Source organism: Phallusia mammillata, chromosome 3, assembly GCF_965637545.1.
Source record: "Phallusia mammillata chromosome 3, kaPhaMamm4.hap1.1, whole genome shotgun sequence".
Lineage (NCBI taxonomy): Eukaryota > Metazoa > Chordata > Ascidiacea > Phlebobranchia > Ascidiidae > Phallusia > Phallusia mammillata.
Genome location: NC_137254.1, coordinates 29898758 through 29917249, shown reverse-complemented (window position 1 = coordinate 29917249; position 18492 = coordinate 29898758). Strand labels below are relative to the sequence as shown.

Here is an 18492-nt window from a genome sequence, read left to right as displayed (position 1 = left end):
TCATAAAACCACTGGCATTTGCAACAGACTGTCTGTATTACAATAATTAGAACGCTTCACAGTCCACCAGACACAACTCTAATGGTTAGAAAATGTGGCTCTATATAACAAGGTGTAGAAAATAGACAGTAACACATATACGATTAAAAGGGAGAGTTTTCTGTCATAATTAGATCAAATTTTGTCAGCAAAGTGCCCCAAAATTGCATGTTTTCAGATCATGAACGATCATTGTCAGTTATTGTTGATTTAATCGCTTGTGAAGAACCTTAAGCTAACAAATTAACCTGACACATTGCATCGTTTTAGTTAAATGACTGTGTGTTTGCGACTAAAAACACATGCTTTTCCGCAACAGAACTGATGTCTTGCTTTCTACTGAGTTTGTTTACAGTTCAATGTTCGCAAAAACGTACCGGAAAACTACAATTAATTGCACAAGTGTTGAATACTCAAAATATCTCGAAGTTTTGTTTACTACGTAATCATGCGCAGCGAACTCTTTACGCATGAATGATCTCGTGCCTTGTGATGCAAAACGTTTGCTCCAGAGCAGTTACCAAATCTAAATTGATTATTTATGCAGACAAAATGGAAAAAATGTACAAAAAACGCAACTTTGTGAGTGTTTTAATGTAAAGGTGTACAAAATAAGAACAAAAACGCAACTGTGGTACATTTTATGTGACTGAATAATAACTTTTGTCAGTACTGACCTGGATAAATTTACAAGAAAAATGGAGGTAATTGAACGAGAGAAGCGAGGGTTGACAATAACAACGTAGCAAGCTCTTTCATAAATGTCCTGAAATTACGTTTTACTCAGGTATTTTCTCCTAAATCACAACTAGTATTTATTACAAGCCAGTTTAGTTACAAATGCGGAACTAATATGTAACCGCGTCTTTGTTTGAACGCATTTTTTTAGTCGGGATTACACAGAAAATATGGAGGAGTATGTTCTAAATTTTCGTTTATGTTTCTCTTATTCAAGTTACAGGTACTAGTTTAGACAAAGCTAAATTCTGAGGTTTGAAGGTGTTTAAGCAGTAACCAGTGGTGTTGAATACGTACAAAATGTCTAAAATTCGTTACAAAAGAACTAAAAACGAACATGAGGACGAGAAACCACTGCCCATGAATGAAGTAACTGACGAAGTCATGGAAATGAAGGATATGGTTTGTTATAATTTCCTACTTTATTTTACTGTGTAAAATGTCAGAAGTTTTGTTCGATTTAGCCTATCAAATTCGTGTTAAAGCCCACCAGTTTGTAAAAATCAGACAATTTATGTGTTTTTCCCTATACCCACCGTATTAATTTGGACACAAAATGGCCATGAGGCTTTATCGCGTGACAATGGGTTGGACTACTTGTGTTTTGTATATACTTTGGTTCTGATAACTAATATGCCAATGACTTATTGTGCCACCATTTTTATTTGTGATAGTGGTTTGTCTAAATTAATTTAAATTGTAATAAAAAAGCAGCCGCATTCGTTTTTGTAGTTTGTTGGCTTGGTACCACTGGCGCCCACTTATGGGGAGGCGGGGAGGCGCCGCCTCTCCGGGTATTTGCGTCGCTGACTGCGTCATAAACAAGTTTTGCGTTAATTTATGCACATACAGTTTTGTAGTAACTCTGTACTACTGCACAGTCAACGACTGCTTACGGTAGTTTGAACAGACAAACCTTTCTGAAAAATCAAACAATGCATATTGTTACGTCACAAACGTATACTTGAAGTGTTATATGTAGGGTTGCCATACCGTCCTTATTTTGAAGGGCAATGTCTTAGAAAAAGTTTTTGTCCTTATTTCCAACAACTGTCCTTGTTTTTGACTTTAGTTCTTATTTTGTCTTATTTTTAACAATTACAAGTCAAATCCCCGCTAAACCTAGACCTGGGCTGTCGTGAGATGCACTAAGTGTTTTCTACGAACAAGGAGTTGGAACAGAATGTTCCTGGCAAAAAGAAATATGACATGTGATATGTCAAGGCTCATGCAAAGATTTGTTCAAAAACGTTTGTTTCGTTTGACATGAAAGTCGAATTGTTCGTGTGTCCTTATTTCGAGTTCCATGTCGATGGCAACCCTGGTTATATGCAATGAGCCATTGGATAAAAACATGCAAGGAGTGTTTGCGAAAACTCGGTCAGTAACATCGACACAAATTGACATCGTTTAGAAAAGGGGTAGCCAATTTTTTTCAGGGTGAGCCGCATAGCATGAAAATGACATTGACGGCCACATAGCTTACGAGCGAAAACGCAGCGCCCGTTCCGCAATTGTGGTCTACAAAGCGCTTTTGTGGGACCAGCAGGAGCTACAATATTATTAAGAGATAGCGCTACTGTCGAACAATAAAATTATCTGGCATAAATTACGAACTTCTCACTTATGTCATCACAATTAACAAAGAAAGGCAACTGTAAACGCACAGTAACGAACGCATGGGTACTTTAAGTCTTGTCTGTGATGTAACAAACTGGTTTTGGATCATTTTTATGCGTCCTGTGAAGTGCAGAACTAGGTAAACTTAAGACCACATGTTGTTGTGGGAACACTTTCGTGGCAAATTAACTTCAACGGTTAACTCGTTATTTTCCAAGATATATATTTAGAACAAAAACCTTCGCGGGCTTTACTTTGGTAATTGCTGATTTAAAATAAACTAAACTTAAATGCGTTACATGCAATTTGCTGTGTAAATAGAAAACATGGTTGAAACCAACCAAACGACCTAGAAACGATTATTATAATGGCTTTTTAGACGCATGTGCGCCTTGTTGCGTAAAAATAAAACATGCTTTGTAATAATTGTTCCGGGGAAAGAAAAAATGTTTACTGTATAGTTGGGTCGGCATCAGCTTCTAATGTATACCAGTACAGAAACACTGTAAAGGCTGTAACTTGCGACGTTAGGTGACGTCCGGGCTGAAAATATTTCCGTCTTTACCGAGCCGCCTCCCCGCCTATTTTAGCAAGTGGGCGCCTATGCTTGGTACTATATAATCCTGACACACAAAAAGCAAACAGTGTAATATTGCAGCTTAGTTCTATAAATATATCGTCTAAAATCACATGACTTGCTGTAAAAAGCAACCTAATACACTAATTTACAAGTTTTTAATTCATTTAAATTCTCTCATAAAACCACATCGGCTATGTGACGACTTAAGCTGTTGTAACTATACTTTCAGAATGAACCGAGCACATCAACCGACATTGAAATGAGTGAAGTTTCAACACCATCACCACAAGTTATCTACAAATCACAACGGAGGACCAGCTGTTATCTAGGCTGGGCTGTCCTTTCAACTATTCTACTGTTATCTGTCATTACCATTGCCATTCTTGCTCATCCTAAACCAAGATGTAAGTTAGCTTGAATGTAGGTTAGGCTTATTTATATTTGCTTGTGATAGATTCTAACAAAATTAATGTATGGTTAATACCATAGACCAGCTTTTCTTAATGTGGGTCCATGGCCCTGTAAGTGGGCCACAAGGTACTTTTCAGGGGGCCACAAGTGTATGTGCTGACCATAGTTGCACCAATCTATAGGCAACAGCAGAAAACATGTCTGAACTTGAACACATTTAAATTGTTGTTAAAATAACTTTCTTGGGCACTTTCATTTTAAATGAGACTCCGTGCTTTGTGACAAAGCCTATGACTTTAATTATTACAAGTTCACTATCTACAGTTTTGATACTCCAAGGGGGCCATGTCCATAAATGGTATTTCAACATGAATTAAAAATTGAAATTGAAAAACATGTGATAGGTGTGGGGATATGCTTGGAAGTTATTAATAATACATTATGCTCTGCCACAGAAGGATGGTGTCAATAAGCTAGGTCTTACATTATCCAAAATTATGTCTTTGTTAACAACTAAGCACAGTTAAACTGCTGCTTTTTAATTATAGTAGGCAACTATAATAAATACCATGGTAATTTAGTTGTATTTATAATAATTATAATATTTTCGGCTTAGTTCTATTGTGTCGCCATGATTTCTTTCGCCAATCGGAATCCATTTAACTTAATATGTACAAAAATCTCACATCTGTTACAAGTCTCTTGCAATTACAAAACTAAAAAACTAATGTATTCTCCAAAACCAAAAAATAGGTGTAACTTGATTTGGTAAAAAATCACTTGGTGGTTATTGCAGAATAATTTTTAAGTCATGCCATTAATGATTGTGCTTTCTGCTTTTTTACAGATCTGAAGTGGTGTTGTGTTGGCGAATATGAAAAGGCCAAGTGTGTGAATATGTCAAAACATTTTGGACTGAATGGTCTAAGGCCGAAAATGGAATGCATAGTGTCGGCATCACCAGAAGCTTGTGTGAAGTTAATTGATCAGGACAAGGCAGATGCTTTTACAATTGACATTCCATTACTGCACAAAAACAGAGACATTCTATTTCCGATGATGGCTGAAGAATACAAAGTGGCAAATAGAGGTAAATACAAAAACCTGGTTTGCAAACATAAACTGTAGTGATGGGATGAGTACCCGGTACTTGGTATCGATACTCGTACTCGGTATTGAAATATTTTGTCTCAGTTTTCGACACCAATGTGTGAGTACCGACGCATAAGAATGCGGGCAACTTTATGCCAATATTTGCTTCAGACAGCACAAAAGTGGAAAAAAGTTCCGCCAGTTTACGTATATGTTTTTCGCTATCACGTGTAGATTACATTTTTCGGCATGTGTCTGTGCACGCCTGTACCCCGACCATGGCAGAAAAATTAGCCAGTGATATACAACTAAGTACAACACTAGACTTAAGTACTCGGTAATCGTACTCGGTACTCGGTACTCGCTTCAAAACCTGGTTTCGTCCCATCACTAATAAACTGCACTAAACATACATATATATTTCTAATTTAAGGTTTTCTTTTTTGGGCTAAAACAAAGCAATGCCTCTAACTCCAAAAAATGAGTAGGTAGCGTTGATGCAATTGTATTGCTTTATGTACCAGTTTACCAATTAATTAACACTAGCATGCATTATACAAACCCATGTTATTGAGTACTTTACTAACATTGCTATGAGTAATATTGTTACAACTTACAAGTCAATGTTAGATCGTATAAAAAACACTTGTCATTATTTATTGCGCAATTGCCTACTTTAAAGGGGAAGCTTTAAAAAACTTATATGTGTGTTTGAACATTGCTAAAGTTGGGTAAACAATATTGGTCAGCAAATCAATACTGTAATGTCATTATCAATTTAAGCATTTACTGCCAAAATGTTTTACAGTATTCCCCATCCATAATGTTTATTAAATATAAAATGCTTATTAACAATATCATTTCAAAACATAAAATATGTTGATCGTGTAACTTACAGAACGATACTTCCAAAAAAAACACACCACCATGTTTTTTTAGATGAGCTTAGTGTATATTCTGTTGCTGTGGCAAAGAAATCAGATATTGGTGCCAATATGAGTGTCACAAGTTTTCAAGATAGAAGGGCTTGCATTGGAAGTTGGCCCCTGGTTGGAGGATTGCTTGCTAACATGAGTGGTAAGTTCAAATAAAACTTATACTAGGTTATAATTATGGGTCCCCTTCCCTGAAGGGGACACATATTGTTTTTGTCCGTATTTTTTTTTTCTTTTTTTCTTTTTTCTTTTTTCTTTTTTCTGTCTAACGCTGGTTTGTAACGCTCGTTTGGTCGAGAAAGCGTGCTTCAAATTTATTCAAATTTGGACAGATGTTAGTTATAAGTCCAAGTTTGGTCCCCGTGAAATTTGACCCCGAATGACCCAGCGGTTCACCCACAGACCCCCAAAACGTAAAATTTTTAAACGCTCGTTTGTAGCGCTCGTTTGGTAAAGAAAGAGTGCTTCAAATTGATTCAAATTTGGATATATGTTAGTTATTAATCTGAACTTGATCCTCCAGAAGTTTGACCCCGAATGACCCAGAGACACACCCGCAGGCTCTCGAAACGTAAATGTGTCTAACGCTCATTTGGTCAAGAAAGACACTGTAGGCAGAAGTTCCAAGAGAGTACGTTTACGAATAATAGGGCAGAGCGGGAGGACTCAGCTTGACGTCGGACAGCCGTTTTACGACACGTCGTTTCGGTGATTAGAAATCAGCTGTTTTGCACAGCAATGCTATGTCGTTTTAATAAGTTATCACTCACATTTTCAGTTTTGGCAAAGGTTTCACACATATGACGCGATTTAAACCTAATAAGCCTGCTTCGGTTTCGTATTTGTCAAGCAAAACTTTGTTAATCAAACTAAATATGAAAAAATAAACTTGACTTTTTTGCAAGACAAAGTTTTTTTAAATGCTCGTTGTCAGGTTGGCCGCTGCATGACCACGGGTTACTTAAGGTCAATTAGTAGGTATTACTAACACAGTTCGGAACTTTGTATCGTCATAATGTAGCGTTTTTTCGCACAAAATCCGCACAAACAGGCGTGTGGGGACCCATTAGTTTTTGTTTACAAAAACAATCATATATGCAGATCAAATGATGTGTATAGTAAATTGGTAAATATCGTATAGAATATATAAAATGGAAGTATATCAGAAAGCCACCATTCTAGTTGTGTTAGGGTTGGTAACAACAAAATCAACCTAAAAATCTAGTTCTTTATGCTAAATTTAGTCTCTTAACCCTATCCCAGTCTCACTGTTAATTTAAATAACTGCACTCTTTACGTCAACTTTTTGTAGTGTGAGTTCTTGTGTTAGTAGCTCTGTTAGTAGCGGAGTTGAGTGTATGATTTTATTTGATAAATTCTTTCGTTTGACTGGTGTAAATGCTAGAATTTTTAGGGGGTCTTAGTTTATAGTGACCTCATCCTTCTGTGACAACATAGTTGACAATTTTAGTTTGTTTCAAATGTGGAGTAATAATTTTATTCTGTTCTTATGGGTTAAGAACCACTGATCTCTGTGATAATAAAAATTTAGACTCAGTATGCAATCAGTTGTACAAGTTGTCTTATCAAAAAAATGTATTGCTTCACTGAAAAACTTTGTTGTTTTTCTAGGAAGGGTATACCATTCCAAACAGTGCAATAGCATTAGAGATGCAACAAAACTGTTTAAAGCATCATGTTCTGTTGACAAAAGCAACCCTAGTCTTTGCCATGGGTGCAGAGATGTTATTTCAAAAGCTGCTTGCGAATTTGAGCAGTACAAAGGATTTGAAGGCGCCATAAGGTTTGATTTATGTATTTGGTGTCAGGTAAACCACTAAAAATTTATGAAATTTGACCCCTGTTGATGGTTATGCAATTGTAATTTTGCTACAAGAAAAAAGGTTATGTTTCCAGAATAGGTGCTGAACCTCATAATTAACATAGGTCTGTGTCCAAATCACCACAAAGTATACCTTTTTTATAATTAGGAGTTTTCAACAAATATTCAACTTTTGTGAAGGAACATTTTTATGTCAATTAGAAAAGCAAACATAAAACTATTGTCAGCCGTTTATCAATTACAGGGCCAAACAGACAAAATGAAGCTTGATGCTTAGAGCTGGGCCTAACATAAGTACATTGTAAATTTGGCCCATCTTATTTTCAAAGGACTTTATTTGATTTATATAAAATGTGATTATATACAGATGCATGTTGGACTCAACATTCAATGCTATTGCATTTACAACAAACAAAGCGGTTTTCAATCTGCTCGAAAACAATGCATCTGCATTCGGTAACATAACCAAAGATGTAAGTATCCCTTAAGTCGGTGGTCCTTAACCTTTTTATCACTGTCAAACCTCTATGATTTTCTTCAGACTTTGGTCGAACCCCAGCAAGTAACATCCTAGGTTTCTAACTCATTTTGTGCTATTGAGCATACATTTTGCTGCTAACAAAAATCGTTGTTTTGGTGCTTATAAACAATGCGCACAGTGTTCTTTGTTACGTCAAATACAACCAAGTTACAACCTTCCAATGTTTTGCCATCTAGCAAATACAAATTGCTTTTTTAGCGACTATATACCCCTAAAGTTTGATTAAAACGTTTGCCGAGTATTTGTACTTCAAAATGCCTTCGTTGAACCCCTAAATCAGTGTTGCCAAAACCCTGGGGGACGATCGAACCCAGATCATGAACCACTGTCTTAAGGACTCTGCTTATTATTGCAGAAAAACTGTAACTTTTATGTGTAAAACATAAACGATCAACAAAAATATAGCAGATATGTAGAAAGCTCTCTGAAACTGCAAGGACATGATTTGTTACATGCAGATTAGATGTTTGTAAAAAAAAATTTATATTTCAGAAAGAACCCAAATTTTGCATTTGTTTTTTAGGATTTGGTTCTTCTATGTTCGGATGGAACAAGAGCGAGTTTGGACAATTACGACACTTGCAACCTCGGGTTAATGCCAACCAGAGCGGTGGTTGTATCGAGTAAAATTCGTTCCGGCAGTGATGTTGACATTCCGTTTGAACTCATTGAACTACTACATGTTGCACAGGTATCAGTTTCACATCTGTGTCTTTTTATTTTGTACACACAAAAGATTTCGAAACTTGAGCTTTTACAGAAAATGTATTTCACACAAAACCCATTTGCCAGACTATCATATTAAATAAAGTACAGTTCAATTGGTTCCCACTTTGCCATCTTTTAACATTAGAGCTTCATTTTTTATAAATTATGGATTTCTTTTTTTTTCTATCCAAGCATGTTTGTTTCAACAACTCTTTCTTATCTAAAAGTCCTTAACAAACATGAACTCAAATGTACACACATTATAGATAGGTGCCTAAAGTTGGTTCCTTTGAATTTTGAACCCTATTAATCCAGCGGTTTACCCACAGACCTCCAGTATTTGATAATCACAGGCAGGTTTTTTTTAAGGTTTGCTTTGGGTGACCGCTAAGTAGTTTTAAGAGACCAAGACATAGCGAGAAACAACCATTACTTTTCTACTGTAGTTGCAAGTCCAAATTTTGGGAAACCACTGGAGAAATTTGAAAACACCTTAAAAAACACTGAGTCACAGGCCTTTAAGCTTCATTGTGCTGAGACTGTAAGATAGTAAATTGGGTAATTCTTGTTTGTTGTAGCAAAATTTGAACCCAGACGGCTTTTTAATTACCTTAACAACCCCAAATATGTAACAATATGCTGACTTGCTCCAGACCAAGATGCCCAATAACATGTGACCAAAGTCTATATAAAACACATTGCTATGCTTAGATGCTAGAGGCCTAGAACCCAAAATTTCGTTCAATTTGTCTGAACAAACTCGCATTAAAGCTCTCTGTAAACATTAGACAATTTGGGTGTTTTTCCCTATACTTGCGGCATATTTTTTGACAACACAACGGCGTTCATGCGACCATATTGTGGGCGCAGGTGACTTGATACTATGCCTGGCAGCAACATCTTAACATAGTAATCTAACCATGAAAGACATGTACTTCTTTCCAGAACTATTTTCGTAACAACCAACTTAATACTTTATTTTCAGTTATATTTTGGCTCCCACTCGACAAGATCATTCAACATGTTTCGGAGCCACGACCACACTGATCTACTTTTCAAAGATTCAACTCAAAAACTTGCACCAATGAACATTTTCAACTGCACAACCAAGGTAGTAACATTACTTTTAACTTTTCAATCCAACATTTAAAATGCAAAAACGGCCAGTTTTGTTCATACAATACAAGTTACACTTAAGATACACAGGTTGCCAAAATTAGGACTATTGACTGCTACCAATGTCGATATGTACAAAGCATGTGTATAGCATTCAATTTTGTTACTACAATGTTCTGTATTTCTGATGTTATTACCACATCTCTATATAACAGCATATTACACAACAAAAACATACAGCAGCATTTTTGCTTACACAATTTCGGAAACACACTTGTATTTGTTAACACATCATTTACATTGCAGACTTACTTGGGTTCCAGCTACATGCAACTTCAGCAGTCGTTAAGTTGTTCGAATATTACTACAGTTCCCGAACAGACATGTTACCTTCCTCAGTATTCATCCAACTTGTAGCAGATACATCCATATTTCCAATGCAGAATAACAAGCTCAGGGGCTTGTTTCAACAACCAGGTTTTGTAATCTTTGTACCCAGTATAAAAGCCAAGCCTACTATTACCTAGTATGCTTACACATGCCGTTCATAGTTGCATTACATTTGTGATATTGTTAGTATTAAAAGTTTTTTTTCTGAAAACTTATAATGTTATTAAGCTGTAATGATTTTCTTACTTTGTTAGCAAATTAATGTCCTAGAAACACAATTGTTTTGTACCGTTTAAGCCATTTGTATGTTGTTATTTAAAGTGCTACCATACTGTCTATATTGTTCCGTTGCATACAATATTGCAAAGTTCTCATTGTCTTTATATTGCAAACTGTTATTTAAGCATATTTACCTACCAACGATAATCTTAACATGTTACTTGAACAAAAATAATCCCATTGTATGCAAATATTTACAATTTGTTTAACGAAGTTTGCACTTTGTTTCCAAAGTTGCTCATTAAATTCATATTTGCAAACATTTTTGTTCATATTAAAGTGTCTGTACTCTCAATGTCATATATTACCTAACTCTGTTTCATATAAACTGCGATAAATTGTGACTTTCTATGCACAGTTCATGCACATATCTAACCAGCATAACAAGAAGTTAAGATTCTTTCCTGTATTTGCCATTTATATATGCTCCTTATATAAGCTATTGACAATCATGTTACTTGTGTGCTATTTTTCTGTTATTTTCTAAGTTTGCTTACTATACTGTAAGTATAAAATTTTCTGTGTTACATTCTACTGACCGGTGTCAAATTTGTGGTTTTTCACATGTCAAATTGCTTAAATTGGATGATAGCAAACTAATTTTTACTGGTAACTTTACTAAAAAGTGTTTGTTTGCGATTGTTATTGGTGCTAATTGATATTTTTTAGGCAATTTTGCTACAAATATTTTTTTCTATAAAATATATATTTTTAATTGCATGATTATACCTTAAATTGGAAGTTGGAAAAAATATTTGATGTTGGTTTTTCTTGATGTAATCAAGTTTATTTTACAAAAAATAATGGTGCTAAAGCATTGTTTGTTTGTATTTGTGCTTTATTTTGCACTTTTGATACTATTAAGTAAACAAATTTGTGGAAATAAAGTTTTTTAACGCTATATTTAGTTCATTTAGGAAGTATCATCCAACTTTAGACATCTCTCGAGCCCAAACAGGCTTTGTTTTATTGTTTTTTTATTAACATTGCAATCATAAAACACAAAACAATTCCAATTTACTTCAGAAATCTATTTTTGTCTCCAAATTCAGTTTTCTAAATTTTTGTATTTCCAAAAATCAAAAATGGTCCCAATTTCTTCGTGACAAGGTAGTTCCACTAAAACTATTGCAGAAATAAACTGACATTATCATTTTTTAATATTCCATGGTCCCCATGCATATCTGACATGGGAATCACAATACCATCCAAAATATTATTATCTCAAAATAAATTTGAAACTGTTAATCAGTTTAGTACAGTATCCTCTGGTCGCCATATATTGTTATTTCCTGGCCCTTTTTAAGCAATTTAGCCTTTTTATCATTAAAGACTCCACAAGATCAAATTTTCGTCAACTATGTTTAATATCAGTAATAGCTCAACAGTAATATAAAACAATTATAAAACGCTACACATATATACATGCAGTAACGAAACACCAAGATATCCATCAAATAACAATTAGAGTTGAAAGATTCGCATGAAATTGGCAGTTACTATAGCACACGAAAAATCACAACAAAACTCGGCAAATAGTCTCATTCCAAATCTGTTTTCAATTGTACAATAACATTAGTGTTACAGGGGTTAAATGGTGCACCAACTTTGTTATGGTGTTTGCAAATCAAAACAGGTCAGTCAATAAATTATGGTTGAAACATACAAGTGTCAAACAGTTTGTGTTCAATGTACATGCATGACAATACACACATAAGTACCTAAACATTCAATTTTGTGGCTACTATATTCAAGCATCGTCTAAAAGCAAGGTGTGATGTGTACCTCTAGTTGAAAGCTAAGCAACTACTCTCAAGTCAAACATAAACAAGAATATGTAATTGCAAAGCATAATATTGACCGTATAGAGCTCTTCTTGCAATTGTGTTTTGTACTGAACATTCCTATACAGGTCGCCTCCATCAGTGTAAATAACACTGTACTACGCGCATTCAGTGTTATTTACCCTGATGAAGGCGACCTGTATAGAACGTCAAAACGAAAATACATTTGCCAGAAGACATCTAGAATGTTGATAAACAAGAATACATATGTAGTGAATCCATTTTATTGGAGATAAACAATTGCAGTTGCTATTATCAATTCAAAGTTTCAGCAAGGTTATTGAAATGCCTGCAACAATATATATTCCCTACATACATGCTCTCCACCGTAAAACGTTTTTTCACATACAGCAAACCTCTGCAAATCCGGAGCCGAATTAACTGATGTCGATAAGTTGAAGTCTTATCACATTACAAATCATTTATACCTCGAGTTTTGTCAGGATTAAGCGAAGATCCCAATTAACCAATTTAGATTAGTTTAAGTCTTACCATATTACAAATCAGCTCACGTTTTGTCCGAATAATACAAAGATCCGGATTAACCCAGGTTTACTGAACTGGCATATTGGTTAAGTTTTGCCAGTTGTTGTGAATGATTATTGTGATTGCCGGCAGTGAATGGTAAACAATTAGTGAATCGAAATCATGTCATGTCAAAAACAAATTTATGAGCAGCAAAATTAGCTTAAGATCATATAAGTGAAGTGTTCACACTAAAACAGAAAAACCCACATGAAAAGCACAAGTGTAATTGACAGAAAAAGTGTAAATTTGTCATCCAAATTATCTTCCAATTAAACCAGTGGTTCCCAACAAGGGAGGAATTTTATGAGTTCAGGGGAGGAATTTCATAAAAACTGTAAAAAATTTACATTGGAAATGTTACAGAATATTTTTGTTTTTACATTATTATATCCATTATAATTTGGACCCGGTTCACATTTGGAACCAGTTGTAATGGATTCTGAAATGGAATCCCTAATTATAAGGTCTATTTCAAGTTGCTATAGTTTTTTTATGTTATATTTGTTTTTCTTCTGATGGGGAGGAATGAATACTTCGAAAATGGGCAAAGGGAGGAATGTAACAAAAAAGGTTGGGAACCACTGAATTAAACAATACAACAACTACCTGAAACAATTGTAAAGCCCCTTAGCAAATCCAAATTGGCAAATTGCCTAAGATGTTATCACTTCTGTACCAACTCTCATTTTCGGTGACGAACTATTACAGCCAGTGGTGGGATTAATTTTTTTTTCCAGTCGGTTCTATCACAAAAGTCATATTTTTCAGCCAGTTCTGTCACAAAAAGTCCATTGACAGTAACCAGTAATGCTAACCGGTTCAATGATCTCATAAAATTTTGTGAGACAGTTCTATAGAACCGGTGCGAACCGGCTGAATCCCACTTCTGATTACAGCAGTTGGTGCTACTAAAGGTTTCTACACAAGAAGATATTGATGACAAATGGCATAACATGACATTACAAATAGGTACAAATGCAATAGTTGGCTGGTGAATGTTGAAATGTGACATAGTTGTGACATGAAACTCCGTGGGTAATGGAATGCAGCACTGAGCAGAATATACCAAAACATATTACATAACACTTCAGGTGGTACAAGCAAAAATTCAAATGCAGGCGTACGCACACAACAAACATATCGCTTTGTGCTATTGAATTGAATCCTAAGGCACATTCATTTAATTTGAATATTGCAACAAGCAACAAGCATGGATGTATATTACTGTTTTGGAAGATCTGCGTTAAGCAAATAAACAGACAATTTGCTGAAACGACACTATTTAAACAGTGGTCCATATGGTTTAAAACAAGTTGCTGTCAAACCTTATATTAAAGTCTCGCTTTTTACACAAAATTTATAAACCTTTTGTTGAATATAAACAGTTTTAATGAAGCCTAGATTGAAAACCATTGGTTTCAACAGGGGTTTTCATTCAAAATTTGGGAGATACACAATGGATTGGGGATACTTAGAAGATTAGAAACATAAGCACCACCTTTGAAATGTAATATCAACAACAGTTATGTTTAATTTAAGTGTCTTGTCAAAAACCAATTTGATTCGTTATTGAGACATTGAAATGGACATCAGTTTTCAAAACACATTCAAAAAGTGACAGTTAGTTTCGTGCAGATTTACAAAAACTTGTGGTTCAAATTAGTTGAAAAAACTCAAAACAAACCCACAAATTAAAAGCTGCGTCCTAGCTTAAATAGGAGCAAGCATACAAACAAAAAACTCTTGTCACACACAGCTTACAGAAGTTTGTTCCATTCAAACGAAAACATCAGAGCACCATCAGCTCAAAACAACTACTGTTGTAAAATACACGTTAGACTGTTCAACGACGTTTAACAGTGGTGGGTTTTGGGAGACGAATTGCTTCTCATGTCTGCTTGTGCTTTCGTAATGTCATGCCGTTACTACTGGAAGCATCCCCGTGGCCTTCAATCTTATGCTGCAGTACAGTGGTTTCTTCATCTGAGGCTGAGCACTCGCTTTCGCTACGTTCATCGTCAACCTGGGAAAAAACAATACAGTTCAATGGTAATCACAACATTAATAATAATATTGGTCGTCAGTTTCTGCAAAAAAGCAAACATGTAGTAGGCTGTCAATAAAAAGTAGTGAAAAATAATAAAAAAAATAAATAAAAAAACCTACTACGTGTTTTATTGACAGCCGACTACATGTTTGCTTTTTTGCAGAAACTGACGATGCCTATTTATTAAGGTGAAATATATATTTCTGTTATTAGAAGAAACGATTAATGCTTTTTATCTGTTTTTATGAAACAGTCCAATATTATCCTGATCAGAAGCTTTCGTTTTTTATACATTTTATTGTCTGCGGGAGATTCGTTTAATAACAAAACTGTTTCAATCACAACATTATACGTACATCCTTAAATAAGAGTGTTTAATTTAGTTATTTCAGAAACCGAAACCTCTAAATTTAAGTGTGGTTAAACGCAATACTTTTTTATATTATTGTAGGTCACAGCTTTACAGTTCTTTGCATCAATTTTTGAAGCATATGTTTACAATTTTACAATGTCATGCAAATATTATTTCTTCCCCTGTATCTTGACTCATGTAGAGTTTAAAATTTTTGGCATGTAGACTTTACGCATACTATCTGCTGGGCACAATGATTTGCTTAACAATTGTGGCATAGATTTGCAAATATACAAACTTCATGATTTAGGTGAAGTAAATCAGTTATGATTCCCTGTGCTTTTAGGTTTAGCATACTTTATGAGACAAAGAAAAATACAAAACACAACTGACCTTGCCACCAGATCTCCAAAGTGTCATTACTCCTTTCACGATGAAACTGAACCAGTAAATATGAAGTATTTGAAGCACAGAGAGACACATGCAGAAGAAATACCAGGATGGAAAGGCACCGACTATCCTCCAGGCGTCGAAATAGACCGAATACAAAACCCTACAAAAAAAATTTGTTCAGTTTGATATAATTTTTTTTGCCTCATAAAATGGTTGGTATTATTGCCCACACATTTATGGGATTTACAACCCCTATGCATATAAATGGATTACTCATTATGCAATTTAACTAATATGTATGTATCCATTTTAAATGATAAGTTAAAATTATTATTACTTATGCTATAGGTCAGGGGTGTGCAACCTGTGGCCTGCAGCACATTGAATGAAGGTTGTGTGGCCTGCAGAGACGCTTGGATTTTAAAAGTACTGGCGAATGAGTCCAATCATTATATATTTTTGAGCAGATCAATGCACCCTGTGCTATTTTTTGCACCCTGACAATGAATATTTGCAACCTGACAATAAATTGTATTCAGCCCCACAGTGACAAAGGTTGCACATTCCCATACATGACAAATATGCTAAGGCAGGGGTGTCCAAAATTTCTAATGGGGGCCAACGTTTACCAGACGAGACACCTGCCGGACAACATTTTTTAAGAATAAGAACACAAATTTACAGGATTTAAGGAACCTGTCGGATTTCGTTGCGTCACCACCTTATAATTTTATCGGTTTTACCGGCACATAAAATTCCATGGGAAGCCCTTGCGTGAAGTGGCAAGTCGCCAAAACCCAAAAACTTAATCCAAATTTACCCAACACAATTTGAAAAACAGCCAGGGGCCAGGAAAAATGCCGCTGCGGGCTGCACTTTGGACACCCCTAAGTCTAAATGATCTTGTAGGTTAACTTTAAAGGAACAGTAGTTGGAAATCCATCCTTTATACAGCACCATCAAAACTATTCACTTACCAAAATGGAAAATAGACCAGTCGAACCAAAGAAAAGCTCACCCCGAAGAGTACAAGGCCTAATGTGCCGAGAGACTCATATTTGCTATACTTCATCAGTTTCGAACCCTGCAAATAACAAACTGTTTAATAAGGACACAAACAGGCTTCAATTTTAGATTGAAAATGATTGTTATAAGCTATACATTTTTTGTTATGATTCTAACTTCAGACTTCTAATACTGAATCAGGTTGGATTGCATACATATTTTAAAATCTAGTTATGTGAACATTTTGAAGCTTATTTAAACAAAACAATGCCAGTTGAGTTTTAAAAACTAATCAGTTTCTAAGTGCCAATTTCCAAATGATGCTCTCAATTGGTATTATATTTTAAGCTTTACAGAATGCAATGTGTGTAGTAATAATGAGTCTGACAATTGAGTCAATGGAAAACAAAACTGCTTGTGTACAAGGAAGAGTCAATGGAACTGCTTGTGTACAAGGAAGAGTTTACATTGCAAACCTTACGCTTATAATGACAAAATTGATAATACTTTCACACTGACAGTTTTGTTGTTGATGTATCTACTTTTTAAGTCAAGCTTACCTCTAAGAAGATGTCTGAAAGGTCGTGCAGCGCCATGATAAGACCGCCAACGTTTAACATATTTATACAGTAGGAAAACGCTATCAGGCAAATAGTTGCAAAGTGGTGAAGACACATCGGCCAAAAATCCTGAAAACAAAAATAAATCCTCAGTTTTAAAATCAACAGGTTTCTGTGGACATCTTGCAAGTTCATTTTTCAACCAATCACAGAATGCTGTTGCTTAGCAATGACCTGTGAAAATCACTAATATCACTACATTTTTTCTTCATTCATTTACAGCATTTAAAATGAACTGAAAAGTACCGTTGTAGACTATGGGTAAAGGTTTTATAGCAGTACAAAAACATTTGATGGAATCTAATGATCATTAATAAATAATTAATGCAAGATGAATATAATCTGGGATTTTTGAAGTACACAACTGATGTATAAGAAGTATGTGCTAAACCTACCTAAACCGCCTCGTAAGTAACGATAAGGCTGAATCAAATTGCACAAAGTATTGCAAAATGTTTACAACAAAAATGTCACAAAGTATTGCACAATGTTTACATCAAAAAAATTTTCTGAAAATAAGTATAGCCTGATTAATACAAGACTATTGTACAGTTTGCAGTGTTTAAAAATCATGCTATAATAGTTGAGGGCAAGTAGTACTGTTCTAGTTTTTGGCCCTTTGTTTAAAATGCATCAGATTTATAATCACATCAAGACCGAAAGAAGGAAACAAATAACAGGTGCTGTATAGTATGGTTCACAGACAAGGAAATGCATATCCCCTTCAGACAAGACAGAAATATAACAAACCAGCCAACCTACCTTCCGTTTAACATCAAAAAACTGTGAAACGATACAGGAGGTGTAGAAGGCCAGCTCCATATGATAGTACCAGTACTTGAGTGGGGTCAACATCTGTTTTTCAGGGTAACCTTGCCAACAGATCTCAGTCTTCCATGGACAATTAGTTCCATAAAACAGGGCAACGCCACAGAGGAAAACTCCGACATAAAAAATAAAACGCCATCTGAAAAAAAGAATTCAAGATCAAATTTGCTTTAATTGTGAATAAATTAACAATAAAAAGGATGGACTCGAAAAAAATGTCCATAAATATGGAAAAACAGGGTTTAGTTCACTGGAAATACCAAGTAAACAATTTTTTGCACAGCTAAAGTGTAAATTAGTACCCAGTATTGTATATGCCATGTGCTACATTACATAAAAAATATACGACCACATGTAAAAGTGGACCCAGTAGAACAATCTAATAATAGATCGGATCTAATTACAACCCATTGTCCAAGTGAGACAATAAACCAGTCACATTGTAAGGAGATAGTAGAAAATCAATTACACTATAATAGGATTGCCCTACTTAACAAATGGATAATAAAAAGGCCAGATTAAAAGATATGCAATATCTCTACAATCTAATTGACACATTCAAGACTTCTTGCTACTCAGGATT

General features: G+C 35.0%; 2 protein-coding genes across 2 annotated transcripts in view; one reads left to right on the top strand and one right to left on the bottom strand.

Annotated features, from left to right (window-relative positions):
- Positions 1–969: 969 nt before the first annotated feature.
- Positions 970–11193, top strand: LOC145217447 (melanotransferrin-like). The gene is made up of 9 exons (XM_080084714.1): positions 970–1179; positions 3207–3381; positions 4236–4478; positions 5420–5557; positions 7048–7219; positions 7626–7731; positions 8323–8490; positions 9493–9618; positions 9930–11193. The coding sequence occupies exons 1-9, from the start codon at positions 1078–1080 to the stop codon at positions 10038–10040; spliced, it is 1341 nt and encodes a 446-aa protein (XP_079940840.1). The 5' UTR covers positions 970–1077; the 3' UTR covers positions 10041–11193.
- A 442-nt stretch (positions 11194–11635) lies between these two features.
- LOC145217449 (ceramide synthase 6-like) overlaps positions 11636–18492 on the bottom strand; it is a 53164-nt gene continuing 46307 nt past the window's right edge. The window contains exons 5-9 of the mRNA XM_080084717.1: positions 17844–18048; positions 17022–17150; positions 16434–16540; positions 15457–15616; positions 11636–14687 (exon numbers count right to left, since the gene is read on the bottom strand). Of these exons, the coding sequence (XP_079940843.1) occupies positions 14553–14687; positions 15457–15616; positions 16434–16540; positions 17022–17150; positions 17844–18048 (736 nt within the window). The 3' untranslated portion in view covers positions 11636–14552. The remainder of the gene's footprint in view (positions 14688–15456; positions 15617–16433; positions 16541–17021; positions 17151–17843; positions 18049–18492) is intronic.